The sequence below is a fragment of the Vombatus ursinus genome, unplaced genomic scaffold (assembly GCF_900497805.2).
Source record: "Vombatus ursinus unplaced genomic scaffold, bare-nosed wombat genome assembly UNPS02010461.1, whole genome shotgun sequence".
In the NCBI taxonomy this organism is placed as follows: Eukaryota; Metazoa; Chordata; class Mammalia; order Diprotodontia; family Vombatidae; genus Vombatus; species Vombatus ursinus.
Genome location: NW_020950239.1, coordinates 10,950,955 through 10,967,435, shown reverse-complemented (window position 1 = coordinate 10,967,435; position 16,481 = coordinate 10,950,955). Strand labels below are relative to the sequence as shown.

Genomic DNA, 16,481 nt, shown 5'->3' with positions numbered 1-16,481 from the left:
ACTCTCTTTCCTGTTTGGTTGATAGGGTATTTTCCATTTTTCACTGCTTACTTTTCTAAGTAAACTCTTAACTTATTAATGAGTTCTGGTAAATGTTGATGTTGAATTGACTATTTCTAAGTTTTGGAAACCAACTTTCTCAAGTCCTTTTGAAAAATCAGACATTTACATGTCTCTGTGGTTTTTCAGACTTTGTGAGGCAAATAAGTTTCTGTCTAACTATGTTAGCCTCCTCCTCAGTAAATTCCAGTGGCTTCTATTGCCTTCAGATCAAATACAAAATGTTTTATTTGGCTTTCAAAGTCCTTCATAACCTAACTCCCTTCTACCTGTTTAGTCTTCGACATACTCTTCACTCCAACGACTGTCTTCATGGTTGGCTGTTCCATGAACAAGACACTCTGATCTCTTGGCTCTGGGCATTTTTTCGGGCTGTCCCACATGCCTGGAATGCTCTCCCAACCCCTCTTAATTTTAATGCCTTCCTTCTGTAATTATTTCCTATTCATCCTGTATATAGCTTCCTTTGCATTTTTTTTTTTTTTGCATCTTGTCTCCCCCGCTAGATCATAACCTTCTGGAGGGAAGGGGCTGTTCCCCCCCACACACACTATTTCTTTTGGTATATTCTGTGCTTAGCACAGTGCCTAGCACTTAGCTTCAAAAATGTTGATTGATTGAAGTTTGGAAGTCTTCTGGCTGCTGTCCTCCAAAATTCCTCAAAGATTTCTAACCATTGTTCTTAGATAATTATTTTGAACTAGTGACTTAGACTCATTTAAAGAAGCCAGATGCTCTATGACTAATCTTTTTTGGGTTTCAGTTTTGTCTTAATCATGATGAAAAAGAGCTGATTAATTTTTCCTGATAAATAAGGCCACTACAAAATAGGAATGAATAGTAATCCTTTTTTCTCTCTTTTTTAAAACCTTAAATCATTTACCTCTATGACTAAGAATGATTTTTATTTGTCTGTGTGAATGTAAACTGGTGGTGATATTGGAATATTACCATTTATTGTTAATATCGGACTTTTGCTTACTGAATAACATGCAGACTCATTAGTCTAACCTTTCACAGCTCGACTCCAATCTTGATAGTATACCTTTCCGGTTTTATTTTTTGGCTTTCATTCACTTTCCAAAATGGGACAGTCCAGTAAAACTATACTATTCACTGTTGCCTTTTTCATTTTTCCTCTCTCCTGTCCCCACTGTCTTTCCATTTTGTTTTGTTCTGTTTTTTGTTTTTTTGGGTGAGGCAGTTGGGGTTAAGTGACTTGCCCAGGGTCACACAGCTAGTGAGCATTATGTGTCTGAGGCCAGATTTGAACTTAGGTCCTCCTGACTCCAGGGCTGCTGCTGTAGCCACTGTGCCACCTAGCTGCCCCCCTCCCCAACTGTCTTTCTGCACAGAGTTCTTCCTTTCTTGCTCCTTTCTGCCTCCTGTTCACATGCTTCTTTTCCTTCACAGCCCAGCTTAAGTTCTGTTTCTCGCCCTGATTTCCTTCCCTCCCCCAAGCCAGAAGGAATTCATTCTTGAATCTCTTCAGACTTCTTCAGTATCTGACCTCCATCATATACACTTATTTTCTACCTCTTCAGTATTTATAGGCAGGTCTTATCCCATGTTCAATTCAATTAAAAAAAAAAAAGTGCTTACTAAGTACCACAGCATGGGGATGTAAAGATGGAGCCATGGCCTGATTATTAAGTCGCTTCCAGGAACTGTGACAAAGGAGAGGGAGAAAGTTAGGAGAGAGTTCTTAAGAAAGTTCTCTGAGCTGGTAAATTAGAAGTTCCTAGATTGCAAACACTTTGAAGGCAGAAACTGGGCAGTTTTCTTGGCTTTTGTGTTCCTAGCACCAAACTTAAGCATCCAGTAAATTCAGTATGTTGGTTTCAAAGTTGTCCTTCTTATTTGTGTCTACCTACAAACTCCCTTCTCTTCTCTTCTATCTTTTTGCAATGCTTCATCACTATCACTCATCCCCACACATCCCTCCCCAGAATCAAGACAAAACAAAACAAAAAAGCACTCCCGTGTTAAAACAAATCCCATCATGTGAAGCAAATCCAGATGGTGGCCACATCTGAATGTGTGTCTCTCATTGCTTGCCTCATTGTTCATCCCCTGGCTTTCTAGTTTTTCCCCCAACGTGACTCGCCATCTCCCAGTTCTGTGCATTTGCAGACAGTCCTCCGCCACCTCTTCTGTGAAGGCTTCCCTTATCTATCCACCCCTCCATCCTCTCTCCCTCTTCACATAACCTAGTATTGTACTTGGATTACAAACACGTTGTGTTCCTCCAACAGCATGTAAACTCCTTTAAGGACAGGACATTTTTTTTTCCTTTTATGTCTCTGGTGCTTTATTTACACTAGATGTTTAATAAATGTTTATTGAATTGATGTCAGGAAACCTGTCAGCTGGGTAACCCTCTCAGAACCTCAGTTTCCCTTTCTATAAAATACAGATGTTTGTACGACCACCAAAGTTACACAAATGCTGTTAGTGTTAAGAGGTTTCATCCCTTGAGGTTGAACCTTCAATTATCTGGAAAAAGTAAAACCCAGTTATTTGTGGGAACCTTTTGCCCAGTTTGATTATGAGCTTCTTGAGATCTGTTTCCTTTTACCAATGCAGGTTGTCACCTTTCTTCTGTACTTTAGAAAGCCACCGCAGGCATTGAGTGGTTAAATGACTGAAATTATTGCCAGTTTTTATGTTTGTGTTTGGTTTGGACCTGTGATGTTCCATGTGCACACTCCCTCGAACACTGAGAGGTTTAATGACTTTCCCGTGTCCACATTAGCTATTAAACGTAGAGAAGCAAGGACTCTGGGTCTCACTGACTCCCACATTGGCCTTTTATCCACTGATCCATGCTGCCTCTGTCACTGGAATGCTTAGCAAAAGATTCATGTCTCTCAGTCCTTGAACACCAGCTGCTCCCCCAATTAAAGTTCTTTATGTAAAGAAAAAAGTGAAACCCTTCTTGGTAAATGGCCCTGAAAGATGTGACATCTCTTGTCCTTTGTTTGCAGTTGGCAGTCACTGGCTTGGGGGGGGAGGGGTGGTGCCGAAGGGTAGGAGCCAGGTGCAATAGGAATTGCATAATATTTGCTAACCTTTCTGATAGAAACCTGTTGGCGTGTGCATTGGCTGCTAACTTTGCTCTTTCTTTGCTGTCACTACACAGAGCGTTTCTCCAGCCCAGAGGGATGAGGTTGTCCGGTGGTTGGCCAAGCTTAAGCACCAGTTCAACCTTTACCCAGAAACACTGGCCTTGGCGAGTAGTCTTTTGGACAGATTCTTAGCGACTGTCAAGGTAAGCATGTTAAGATGAGGATTTTGTTTGCAGGAGACATTACACGTGGGGAGTGGGACTCTGGCTTTGCTTCAGGTTGAGCCAACATAATGCTTTAAAAGGTAGACCAGTGAGATACGCAGGAACCTTCTTCGCCGTTGATGTGAGGTTTGTCTGAGGAAGTGTTCTCTTTAGACAACTGCAGAACCTCCTTAAATGGAGTGATGTCTTAGTTCTTCTGATTTTATATCAAATTTTGCTTGAGAGAAGTACTTGACAGCAGTTTTTAGTTTTATGTTTGCTGAGTAATAAGTAACTCTCTGAAAGACCTGTCTATTACATATTGTCTTGTTTTGTAATTTGTTAGGCAGCTAAGTGGTGCAGTGGATAGAGTGCCAGGCCTGGAGTCAGGAAGACTCATGCTTATGAGTTCGAATCTGACTTCATACACACTTACTAGCTGTGTGACCCTGGGCAAGTCACTTAACCCTGTTTGCCTTAGTTCCCTCACCTATAAAAGGAGCTGGAGAAGGAAATGCAAAACACTCCACTGTCTTTGCCAAGAAAACCCCAAATGGGGTCATGAAGAGTTGAACACAACTGAAAGGACTGAACAACAACAGCAAATCATTAGTCGCTAATGAATATACTGAGTATGCATATTGTGTAATTCTTAGGAAAAAATGTGAGACTGCATCCTATAGCACACTATTGTGGAATGTGGACTGGGCTCTTTTCTTTGTATATAATCTCTACACATTGACATTTGTCCTCACAGAATGTAAATTCTTTGTGAGTCAAGTAGTGTCACACACTACTTGACACATATATAGTGTGTATTTAATAAATGCTTGCTGATGGGCTGTGAGACCCCAGCTGTGGGACTTTCATGAGGCAGCCCTCCAGGCTCACATCTGTGGGACTTTGAACAAGTCGCATAACTTTTCTGAACCGGGTTTGGTGTCCTGTAAGATGAGCTAACAATAGAGGGTCATAGATTCGGATTTGAAAGAGACTTCAAAATTCACGTAGTCCAATTCTTGGATTTACAGATGAAGACACAGAGGCCCAGAGAGTGAGAGAGGTCGTTGGCCTGAATATATCTGTGTATGTTTATATCATCAAGAGTATAAACAAAATTGAGGAATTCGGGATTTGTCATTTGTATCCTGAGAAGGTATAATTTGGGAATTCGAATTTTACACATTTTATCTGGAGAACTCTTTTTGATAGGAAATCATAAAGAAATGGAGGGACTTGAGCAAATTCTTGGGCATCATTTATATTCCAAATTTCTGAGGCATCTGTGAGCAATGTCCAGCATTAGGCTGTATGAAGTTGCTGATTGCCTGATTGGAGGAGGTCTGTCAGTGCCACCTTTTGGAAGGCATTCTCTGTGATTTCTACCCCTCTTCCCCTCCCTTTTCCAAGGCTGGGAGCACCCTAGCTTCTCCTTCCAAAAGCTCAGAATGCCCCTGAAGAAAATCTATTCAGTTTGGCTTGTGGCAACTGAAATTTTATCTTTATTTCATAATGACAAAAAAAATCAATATGTCAACTTTTAAGTGACATTTCAGCTTACTGTCTTTTGTAAGGCTCTGTCACATTCTTCCTCTATGATGAAAGCTAACACCAATTTGTCATTAAATATTTTCAAAATAAACTTAGCTAGTTTCTAGGAGTTGTTAGTGAATTCTATAACATATATTGCTTTTTGATATGCTGAGTTCTTCAAATGAACCTGTAATCAGCTCTATTTGAGTGTTCCCTCCAACCATGCAGGTCTTCATCCTTCCCTAACTGGTCATCCTGGGTCCTCCCATTTACTTGCTAAAGCAGGTGCAGTGGAAATGCTGGAGGCCCCAGGCTTGCTGCCTCCTGAACTCACAGGGGCACCACTGCTCTTACTTGTGATCCCATCATCTTCTTTTCCTCCCACACATTTTCCTGATGAGATCCTTCATTCAATCACGAAGCATTTATTAAGCACGTCTTATGCACTAGGTCCACTCACTGGGGATCCAGGCACAAAAATGAAGCAGTCCGTCTCCTCAAGTAGCTCATGTTTATAGAGGAGGAACTCCCATGCCCATGTGGGCGTATAGGAAATAAGTAGAAAGAGAAAGAATACAAAGAAGTAGAAAGTGAAGTGCAAGGTAATTTGGGAGGGAACAGAAGGTGGGACTTGAATGAAGTTTGGCATTCCACGAGGAGGAGGTGAAGAGGCCTGGGACGCGGCTTGTGCAGTGACCCACACGAGGGGCCGGTGTGGAGGAGCAGAGAGAAGGCCGGGGAGGGGGTTGGAGCATGTGGTTGGGGATGGATGGGGAAGGTCGGGACCAGAGCAGAAAAGTCTTTGAGCACCAAATGGAAGAGCAGTAGGGAGCCCTGGAAATTGATGGAGCACAGAAGTGTGGCACAATTAGATTTGCATTTAAGAAAAATTACTTTTCAGTAGTGTAGACAGACTCACTGCTAAGAAATGAGAGACTTGAATCGGGGAGGCCAGGTAGAAAGCTGCTGAAATAATCCAGGAGAAAAGTGACAAGACCCTCAGCTAAGGCGGTGACTATGTGAGTAGAGAGAAGGGTGTGGAAGCAGAAGTGAAAGATTGAGCCCCAGCCTGGCCATGTGGGGTGCGAGGGGAAAGGCTTGAGTCTGCCGAAGCATCAGCAGCTTCTGTTGCTTGGAATAGAAGACTTCAGTTTGGTCCCTTCTCTCAGCCTAGAACCCTGTTTCTGAGTTTGGCTTCTGTTTTTCTTTTCTAGTCAACACTTACAGTGTTTTGTTTAGCTCTAAGCAGTTTCCTCCCTATTCGGATTTCCCTCTTCCTCCTCCCTATTCCAGCTCATTCACTTGTTTATTTTGTTATGGTGGGTTTTTTTTTTTAACTGTTTTAATTTCTTTTGCTTTTTTGGTGAAAATTCATAAGATCCTCACTGGTCTATTCCCCTTCTTTGAATGATTACAATCTGTGGCATGTGAAAAAAATTTTTTTTAAATAGCAAATTCCTCTTTCTTCTCCCTTCTCGCACTCATTAAATATTGTCAATGACAGGATATTTTTACTCTCCTAGAACTTTGTTTTTATATTTAAATTTTATTTATTTTCCCTGGTAGTTATGTTATTTTCTTCTACCATGTCTAGCTTCTACCTCATTTGATCAGGCCGTTCTAAAACCAAGATTTCTTTGCCCCCTGTTGGATACTCATTAAGCTTTCTGGCTAACCGGCTTCAGTTATTTTCTTTGTTTTTTCTTTTTTCTTTTTTGCTTTTAGTTATTTTCCATGTAATGGAATATTGATTTGTTCTTTCCACGGATCATAATGGAGTGGTTAGATGTTAATTCATCAGTCTAGAATGCATCTGGTTAGGCGTCCGTGGATGAGGTAAAGATTTGGGTTGAGTTACACAGAGTGTGGATTAATTGTCTTCATAACCAGCATCTGATTGTGCAGCCATAAATTCTAACTCTTTTTTTTTCTGCCCATGCCTTAGGCCCGTCCAAAATACTTAAATTGTATTGCAATCAGCTGTTTCTTCCTAGCTGCTAAGACCATTGAGGAGGATGAGGTAATTTTTTCTTTTAAAGCTTGCTTCCCTTCCTTTTATAAAATGAAATGTAATTCTTTAATTTGCCTTTCATGTAATTGCTTGACAAGACAGGCGTGAACGTGAATTTTTTCTTTCCACGCTTCTTTTGTTTTATTGACTAGAGAATTCCAGTGCTGAAGGTGTTGGCCAGAGACAGTTTCTGTGGCTGTTCTTCATCGGAAATTCTGAGAATGGAGAGAATCATTTTGGATAAGCTGAATTGGGACCTTCATACAGCTACGCCATTGGATTTCCTTCATATTGTAAATAGACTTTATTATTTAAATCTGTGCTGTTTTTTTCTCTTGTGGATCTTTTGCCCCTTTTGCTTTTAAAAAATTAAAAGAAAATTGAAGTAATGGCTGTCCAAGGTATGATTTAGATCAGGGCTTCTTAAACTTTTTCCATTGGAGACCCCTTTTTGAGTTTTGGCGGTGTTTGTTGTCGCTGTGTGGGCATAGCGGCATGTGACGTGCGGAGTATGCATATTGTGTGTTCAGAACCAAGGCTGCAGTGAAGTTGCTCGAGGCAACACGGGCAGACACTACCAGAAACACCTCGGATTCGTTACACATTTGATTTCGAATTAATTTTTGGTTGTTGCACGTTCAGAAACCTTTTACCTTTGCCGAATTTTTCACGACCCCATATGGGGTCAAGACCCACAGTCTGAATTTTAGATAATCAGATAATGGCATCTGGATAAATTGTAGACTCGCCGCACTGTTCCCCCTCAGCGAGCTGGCCGTGGTCACTTCTGCCAGAAGTGGACTTAAGGGTGATGATGTTCTTGTTTTTCAGTTTCACGCAATTGCAGTGTCAACCAGGCCCCAGTTACTGTTTGGCTTGCCCAAACTGAGCCCGTCTCAGCACCTGGCGGTCCTTACGAAGCAGCTCCTCCAGTGTCTGGCCTGCAGCCAGCTTCTGCCATTCAAGGGGTCCATGTTAGCTCTCGCCATGGTCAGTTTGGAGATGGAGAAGCTTATTCCTGACTGGCTTGCTCTTACAATTGAGCTGCTCCAGAAGGCACAGGTAGGTGCAAGCTTAGTAGCTGTTTGCTGAAATTATTTGGAAGCCAAGGGAAATAATTGGTTTTCATTTCAGTTCCATTTGGTAGTAGAATCCTATAGGTAGTAAATAATCAGATAATTTATTTCAGATGTATTCTTATACACTATTGATTGGACAGGAGAAACTGAGTACAGATCAATCAATCCAGTGAGCTAGACAGGTCTTTCCCTTCCCTCTAGCATATACTTCCCAAAATAATTTTTCTAAGAATTTTGAGCAGTTCGTATGATCCCTGTTGATACATGTTCTTTTGACTTGTTAGAGAGAAAAATGCCTGCTACTGTAGTTAGTTTCAAGGTAGTGGTTATATGCTCCATGGATTGAGTAAGCGTTGTTTAATAGCATTACAAGTGGCAAGAAAATACTTGTCAGAGAAGTAAAGAATTCGTCTTTGTTGTAAATGAAAAAGTTAACTGTTTAACTTTATTCAGCATGTTGAAACTGACCACCTTCATTGCAGCAGCTCCATAGTTACATCTAGTAAGGCATCCTTTACAAACCTGGGATTGGAATTTCAGGCCAACACTTAATGTTTTTGAAAACCTTCATTTTCTAAACTAGTTTTTGTTTCAACTAAAAAATGGTGAAGTCATTGTGGTCACTTATAAGTTGAGAATTCTGACTGAAGTGCAAGGGGCAGGTGACTATGAATGGAGAAGCAGACACGTGGATTGAGTGACAGTACAGAGATCTTCCAGCCCTTGGGTAGCCTTCTCCACTCTTCCTCTCAACCCCAGCTCAGGGTTCTTAGGTTCTTAAATACTTTATTTCACAACTTAGAAGTTTTTCCCCAACAGGTTTTAGTTGTCTTTCATTGGTAATCTAAACTTGGAGTTTCTGTGTGTGGAATAGGATTTGGAAGGGTCATGATGGCCCGGAATCACCTTAGCAGTGCAGGGAGCAGCGTTGAGGAGATAGGAGCTGTGTATGAAACGTCAATGTCAGAGAAAAAAGAAAACTGAAGAATAAAATAGTAAGAACATTGTACAAAGTTCTGCTTATATGAATTTTTACTTTTATGAGAACGGTTTCTGCCTATTGGAAGAACCAGGTGACTCCACATTATGTTTTCTGTTTAAAAAATTTCTAATCATTTTTGCCCTGGTTACATCAGTCAATAAAGGAGCATTTATTAATTGCCTAGTAAGTGCTAGGTGCTTTTGGAGACAGGAAGCCAAAAATGAAATAGTTCCTTCCCTCAAGGAGCTGACAGTGTGCTGGGAAGTACAATGTGTTTCTGGCAGTTTGGACAAGGGAGTGGAGTGGGGAGGGATGAAGGGGGTGATCAGGAAAGGCTTTCTGTAGTAGATGGTAACTCCATTTGAGCTATATGTTTTAAAGGAAAAAAGGGTAAAGTATTCCAGCAATGGATATGTTGCTTGTGCATAGGAGTACCATGTATGCGGAATGGCAGGCCAGCTTGGGCTGGAGCCTACAGAGGGTGCGTGGAGGGAAATTGGAGCCAGCTTGTAAAGGGCTTTACATGCCTTTGTGTTTGATTCTAGAGGCTCTAGGGGCAACAAGTACATTATGGCCTTGCTCTCAGACTTTGGGAAAATGCTCCTTTGTAAAATGGCAATTAATTAGAATTATTGTACCTGATTATAGGCATTTGAGTAGGGGTGGTGCCTACTATAGAAGGATTGATGTATTTGTGGTATCTGGGTCCATTCGTAAAGTTCACCGGAACTTTACCAAGTTCTTTAGAGAGGTGGAGGAGGTGACATATGGGGAAGCGCTGTGGAGACCGGGAGGCCACATAATAATTGGAAGGCAGAATCATCATGAGTGAATGCAGGTGTGAGTTTCCTAAAGTTAAGAAGACATCAAGTACATGGCCACTTCCAGGTTGTTAGACTTCTTACTACAAAAATCTGTAGCCTGAGTATTCTCAGTATGGTGGCATATATTTGAACCTCCTATTTTCATGTGTTATTACTGGTTATTTTTGAGCTCTTGTGCTCATTGTACTAAGGTACTGTTTTCTAGGGGCCATGTGGTAGAGTGGATTGAGTGTTGGCTTCAGAGCCGATTGACCTCAGGTTCAGGTCCTGCCTCTGACCCTTCCTGGCAGGGTGACCCTGGGAAAGTCACGTAACTTCTCAGTGCTCTGTTTGGAAGGGAATTTTCTCATCTGGGAACACCCCATATCAGTGACATCTACAGGCCTGGTCTCTAGTTCTTTCTTGTATTTTTCTATGCTGAAAGAAGTGAAATAGCATTTATTAACTATGTGATAGGCATTGTGTTGGGCACTAGGAATGCCGATACTGAAAGAAGACAGTACTGTCCTTGGAGAGCTTCTGTTGAAATTGAGGGAGACGGCTTGTGAAGAGAGGCATCAGCCAGGCCTGGGAGTTCTGATCTAGGACCCACAGGGATGTGAGGGCAGTCCCCGAGCAGCTGACCATATTGCTATTATTCTTGTGCTGTTTCCAGAGCAGAAGGCAGAAAGCCAGGGAGTAGAGTCCAGGATGCCCAAGTAGACCCTAGTTTCCTGTAGCTTATGAAAGGGGAAGCATGGTTTTTTATAGCTGAATGCTGGCATAGTCTGATCTTTTTTCCTATTGTAAGAGGGAAAGATCATTCATTAGCCAGGGTGCTTTTGCTTGAAGTGTTATTTTCCCTAACACACTGGCCTGTTTGCCACGGATTTGAGTACTTGGTGCAAAGCACTCTACCAGGTATTGGAGGAACACAAAGAGGTGAGCCTTCGAAGAATATAGTCCTTTCTGGGAGATTTTAGGTGTCTCGACAAAGTACTACACAGTGAGACTGTAAGAGTGATATACATAAAAAGATTGAGAGGAGGCAGAGTTCATTGATATCGGGGGTAAGCACAGAAGGTTTCGTTGGAATTGGGCCTTGAAAAATGGATAGTATTTTTTTTATTCTGGATTCAACAAACGCCAAATGAAATGAGCATTTTTATATACAAAATAGAACTGAAAAAGGGTATTGTACATTTGATAGCCGACAACTTGCTTTTTCTTTTAAGGGCATAATAAATTCAATATGTAACTTTCAAACATGTTCTACGTGTTTGTGTTTCCTGCTGACCTTCCCTCTTATGTGTATTTTAAAAAAGTGCTTCACCACCCTCTTTTGTTTGGGGGTGGGAGTGGCAGCCCTGTCACTAGCCTTCTACTTAGCTCATCCTCCCTTTGGGAGAAAATGCAAAGAAAAGCCATTGTATCGGAGAAGCATATTCAAGCAAAACAGATTCCTACATTAGCTGTGTCCACAGTCATATGTCCCATTCAGTATCTTGATGCTAGCGATAGGCAAAATGCCGCTTCTGACCTTTAGCTTTGTGGTTGGTCATTGCATTGAGCATAGTTTTGAAGTCTTCCAAAGCTGCTTTTCTTTACAGTGTTGTTATTGGCTTAGTTATTCTTAGGTCTGCTAATTTCATTTTTGTCACTTCATACAAATCTCCTCAGGATTCTCTGACACTGCCGCTTTCGTCCTTGCATATGAAGGATGGGTGGTGCTTTAACAAATGGAAATGGAGAAGGGAAGTCTTTCCAAGAGGTTGGAAAGGCAGGAGCAGAGACTTTGACCTGGAAAGTTTAGGGCATATCTACAAGTAGGCTTCTTTGATTATAGTCAGAGTGGGTGGGGGCTGGCTTGTGAAGGGTCTGGAACACCAGGCTGAGAAATTTGCACTTTATTTGGGGAGACATTGAAGACTTTTGAGCAGCAAAGCAGTGTGATCAAAATGGTATGCAGGAATATTCATCTCATAACCCGTAGGATAGATTTGGGGTGGCAGGACGGGACACCGGATGCTTTTTCATTAGGTCAGGCAGTAAGGGCCTAAACCAGGGTGATGGTGGTGGGAATGAATGGTCTCTTCCAACTCTGAGTCTATGATCCTCTGAAGGTTTAGCTGGGCTACTTTAGAGGAATCATTAGGACTTAACAAGTGTCCAGAGGAATGCAGTGGGAGCACTAGAAGGAGAGTGAGAAAGTCAGAGTCAACTGAGGTTGTCAGGAATTTAGACCAGAAGCTCCTTGTGAATGCTTTTGTACCTTATGTTTGTGTTCCCAGGGTGGAACACAGGAGTATGTGCTTACTAAATGCTAACTGATTAGGAGAACTGTAGGAAGGAAGTCGGGAAGGCTCAATTGGATCGGGGATTTGAAGAGTTCATTTTCAACATGCTGAGTTTGAACTGCTGGTGAACATTTGGGTGGAAATGTCCAGCAGGAAGGACAGAAGTTAGGCTTAGAGCTAGATTTGGCAGTCATCCAGAGAGAAGTGATGAATACGTGAAGATGTCAGGTTGGGGAGGGCGGGTCAGGAAGAGAAGCCAGCCAAGGCTGTGAGCAGAAGTGCAGGCCCCTCCTTTGCTGCCCCACTTCCTCATCACAGAATTTTAGATGTGAGAGACACGTCAGCGGGAATCTAGTGCATCTTGTTCCTGAAAGGGAACTTGCCACAGCACATCAGACAAGTGTTCTTTAGTCTCTGCTTAGAGGCTGCCAGTGCGCGAGGAGCCCACTGCCTCCCTTTCACTTTGGGGTAGGCAGTTTTCCCTGCTATCAAACCGAAATTTGTCTCGTTGCCATTTCTACCCATTGCTCCTGGTTATGCTCATTGGGGCCAGAGTAAGTCTAATTACACATCCACATGACAGCCTTTCAGTTATTCGAAGGCACCTGTCCTGTCCTTCTTGAGTCTCTTGTCCAGTTGACAATTACTTGGTCACAGTAGTTAATAAATAATGTTGGGTTCTGGGTGCCATAGTTTACAAAGGCTATTGAGAAGCTGTCTCGTGTAGAGGAGGTTAGCCAGCATGGTAAAAGACCTTGGTTATGAGTCATACATATGCCCAGGAAACTGAGGTATTTAGCCTGGAAAAGAGAAGGCTGGGGGGTGGGGTGGGGAGAAACCTGTAGTGACTATCTTCAGGTGTTCTTTCTTAGAAGACATTAGGTCTGTTTTCTTTTGCCCCAGATGGAAGAACCAGGACCATTGGGTGGAAGTTTAAAGGGACAAATTCGTGCTTAATGTCTGGAAAAATGTCTTTATGTTTCGAGCTGTCTAGAAGTGGAATGGCCTGTCTGAAATCAGAGATGAGTCTCCCAGCCACAGGAGGTCTTCAGACCTGTCATCGTCAGGATTCCCTTGGGGGTAATAGGTTAGACCAGGTGGCCGCCAAGGTCACTTCAAACTCTAAAATCTAGGATCCTACATTAGCCATAGGATTTAAACCCAGGCCCCTCAGCCCCGAAGTCCAGGACGCTTTGTTCTGTACCAGGCTACCTTTCCCAATGTTTTAAAAAACCAAACCAAACAAAAACCCTCTGACACTCTAAAATAATTAACCATCCAACGCTGTGGTTGCTCACATTAATCTTCTGCTGCCGTTTTCTGGTTTAGATGGATAGTGCCCAGCTGATCCACTGTCGGGAGCTTGTGGCGCGTCAGCTCTCTCTTCTCCAGTCTTCCCTGCCTCTCAATTCTGTATATGTCTACCATCCTCTCAAGCACAACCTGGCGACCTGTGACAGAGGAGTGTTCAGATTGCACCCCTCCTCTGCCCCGGGCCCAGACTTCTCCAAGGACAACAGCAAACCAGAAGTGCCAATCAGAGGTACAGCTGTCTTCTACCAACATCTGCCAGCTACCACTGGATGCAAGCATGCCTCTGCTAAACGCAAGGTGGAAGAAATGGAAGTAGATGATTTCTATGATGGAATCAAGCGTCTCTACAATGAAGATAATGCTTCAGAAAATGTGGGTTCTGTGTGCAGCACTGATTTATCAAGGCAAGAGGGAAATGCTTCCCCTTGTCCACCTTTGCAGCCTGTTTCTGTCATATAGTAACAGTAAGTATTACCTCTAAGTAAGCTGAGGAAAGCTACTCTGGGAACAGAAACATGCAAAAGCAAGCAAAGATGTATAAGGGGCGTACCTTGTCAGGCTGAACTGAAGTGAGCCAGAAAAACCTTGTTTTCCTTTGCGGCTAATTCACCTATTATTGAAGCACTTAAACATCTAAAAAGTAGAAAAAATTATAAAAGACCCAAAAAAAATCAAACAAAAAAAAGTAGCATAAAGTTTCTTTGTAGTTCCAGTTCTCTGCTAAAATTTAATGTAACTGTCGTCCATGTCAAAGTTCATATTTAGTATTAAGAAAATTCAAAATTTGTTAGCCAGATGGAGCCTGTTTAATTTCCATTTCTTCTTGCTTCAGCCTGCTGTTTCCTTTAACTTAGCCTTGTGCGTGTTGTTTTGTCCTTTGACTTCCAGTAAAGAGATCACACCAGAAAATTGTTTCCTTTAGCACTTTGGTGTTCAGAGTTGTTGCAAGTGATGGATGGCCTGGATTCAGATTTTTACTAGTCTGAAAAAGGTGCCTCCAGACTTGAGCTTGTGTTAAGAGCTAGCCGAGGTGCACAGAAGCCACCAGCCACACTGATTAGGATTTCAAGATGGGTGTAAAAAAGACTGGGTCCTTTGGATCTCTTGAGATTGGAAACTAAATTATTGTGTAAAAAAATTTTTAAATCTTAAGTGAAACCTTAGAGTAAAATGTGATTAGGGCAGTCTTAATTTAGATTTCTAAAAGTCACTTTTAGAATTTGTAAAAAAAAAAAAAGTCTGTGATAAAGTTATTCATATTTTGGGGGTGCATCAGATAAACTGCTGTTTTGTAACCAATCATACTTTTCACTTGATTATAATCAGTAAGAGATACTGCTTGTCTAGATGTGGGAGCAGTTGTACGATTTTGAATCTTGAATGTGTTTATTATCAACTTCAGTACCTAAAGTTTTATGTTGTTTGAACTAAGAAAATCCTGATAGCTTTTTCCCTCCCTGTGTATTATCTCTTAATGACCCCTCCTGGATCTTGAGCTCTCTCCACAGTCTGAAGAAGGTATTGCACTCAGAACCATTGTACTGATGAAAGCCTTCTGGTAGCAATAAAAAGTTGTCCTTGCCTCTGTGTCTTTAGCTTCTTTCTCGTTTATGAAAAGATGAAAGTTCTGGGTGGCCGAATTATTTCCACTTAAGCGATGCTGTGTCAATTGAGACTAATGAAAAATTCATGAAAATTAAGGGACTATTTTTGTGGACTCACTTGGCAAGCAGTAAAAGCTGGCGTGATACATTATAGTACGCTCGTTTGTACACTTGCCAGAGAGGGAAGAAGAGGTGTGGGCTAAATTTGTGAAATGAGGAATGCAAGTACACATTAGAAAGGATTTTGCTTGATAGGACATGATTGAAAGTTATCCCTTTGGCCTATAAATATAATCTGTTTTCACTGTTCTTTGAATATTTGTGGTGTTTTTACTAATGCCAGACAAAGACTAGAGCAACTTTTGTGTCATTTCTTCTTCAAACAGTTCATTATATTTAAGCCTGAAATAATGGGAGAGCTGCTCACATTCCCTGTGATGCTAATGAGGAGGCAGGTTGAGAAGGAATCCTATGCAGAGGAAGAGCTGGAAGCCGCCTTCTGCTTTTAAAAATGAGTTTTAGAAGAAACTACTTTTGCTGGAGAATTTCACAAGATGCACAACATTCTAACTCACATTAACTCGAGATTCAGCTATTGCTAAGCCTTAGTTCTTCACGTGTGATGGCATTTGTGCTTGACACTTTGCAGCTGTAGAGATGGGGTTTGTAAAGGATGGGGCCTGGTGCTCCCTCTGCATCACCAGCTTCTCCTAAGCTGTACAAAAAGGAGCTGATGACGCCTTAGGATACACTTGATTTCCTAGCTAACTCGGAGAGGCAGAGGAGCTAGATTTCTAATGTCACTTCTGATTCAGTTAAACATTATTAGACAACTACTATGCACCAGGCTGTCATAGCTCTCAAGGAGCTGCCGTTCTGGGGGAAATAGAAGGTGTACGTTAATAGCCGCCATTAACATGCTACTTCAAGGCTTACAGACTGCTTCACGCTTCATCTTTGATTATCTCCATTTTACACATGAGGAAACTGAGGTTAAAGAGAACAGTCTGTCCTGCCTGAGTCTCAGTTGAGTACTTTTGGTCACCACACCACATTGCCCCTCCAAGCAGTGAATGAGGCAAAGGGGAGATGTGTCTAGGAATAGTGGAAGAAGGGAGGCCACTACCAGGAGGAGTGCCCCACCCTTGAGGCTCTTGAGCTGAGCCTTGAAGGCAGTCCAAGAATCTGAGGGACACAGGAAGACGGGCACTGCAAGCTCAGGACAGCCTTTGCAGATGTGGAGTAAGGTTCAGAATCAGCTAGTTACCTAGTTGGACTAGAACACAGTGTCTCATGAAAGGACGGAAAGCAGCGGGGGAGGGCCTTGTATTTTATCCTATGCCTTGTGAAAATTCCAGCTCTGTCTTTGATGGGTCTGACCTCATCCATGGGGGCATGTCTCCCAAGATGCAGCCTCAGCTCTGTCCTCAGTCTGTGGGAGGTCTCGTGGTGGCAGGGAGGGGGCAGTGCTTGTTGGGGATGGTTGGTGAGAATCTACCCAGTGGTCCAGGAAGCACCAGCCATCTC

At 42.2% G+C, this 16,481-nt stretch overlaps 1 protein-coding gene across 1 annotated transcript in view; it reads left to right on the top strand.

Moving 5' to 3' along the window:
- Window positions 1–14,937, top strand: part of CCNI (cyclin I) — a 48,288-nt gene extending 33,351 nt beyond the window's left edge. Inside the window, exons 3-7 of the mRNA XM_027854454.1 lie at window positions 3,203–3,331; window positions 6,810–6,884; window positions 7,028–7,168; window positions 7,707–7,937; window positions 13,366–14,937. Coding sequence (XP_027710255.1) covers window positions 3,203–3,331; window positions 6,810–6,884; window positions 7,028–7,168; window positions 7,707–7,937; window positions 13,366–13,809 — 1,020 coding nt within the window. The 3' untranslated portion in view covers window positions 13,810–14,937. The remainder of the gene's footprint in view (window positions 1–3,202; window positions 3,332–6,809; window positions 6,885–7,027; window positions 7,169–7,706; window positions 7,938–13,365) is intronic.
- The last annotated feature ends 1,544 nt before the right edge of the window (window positions 14,938–16,481 follow it).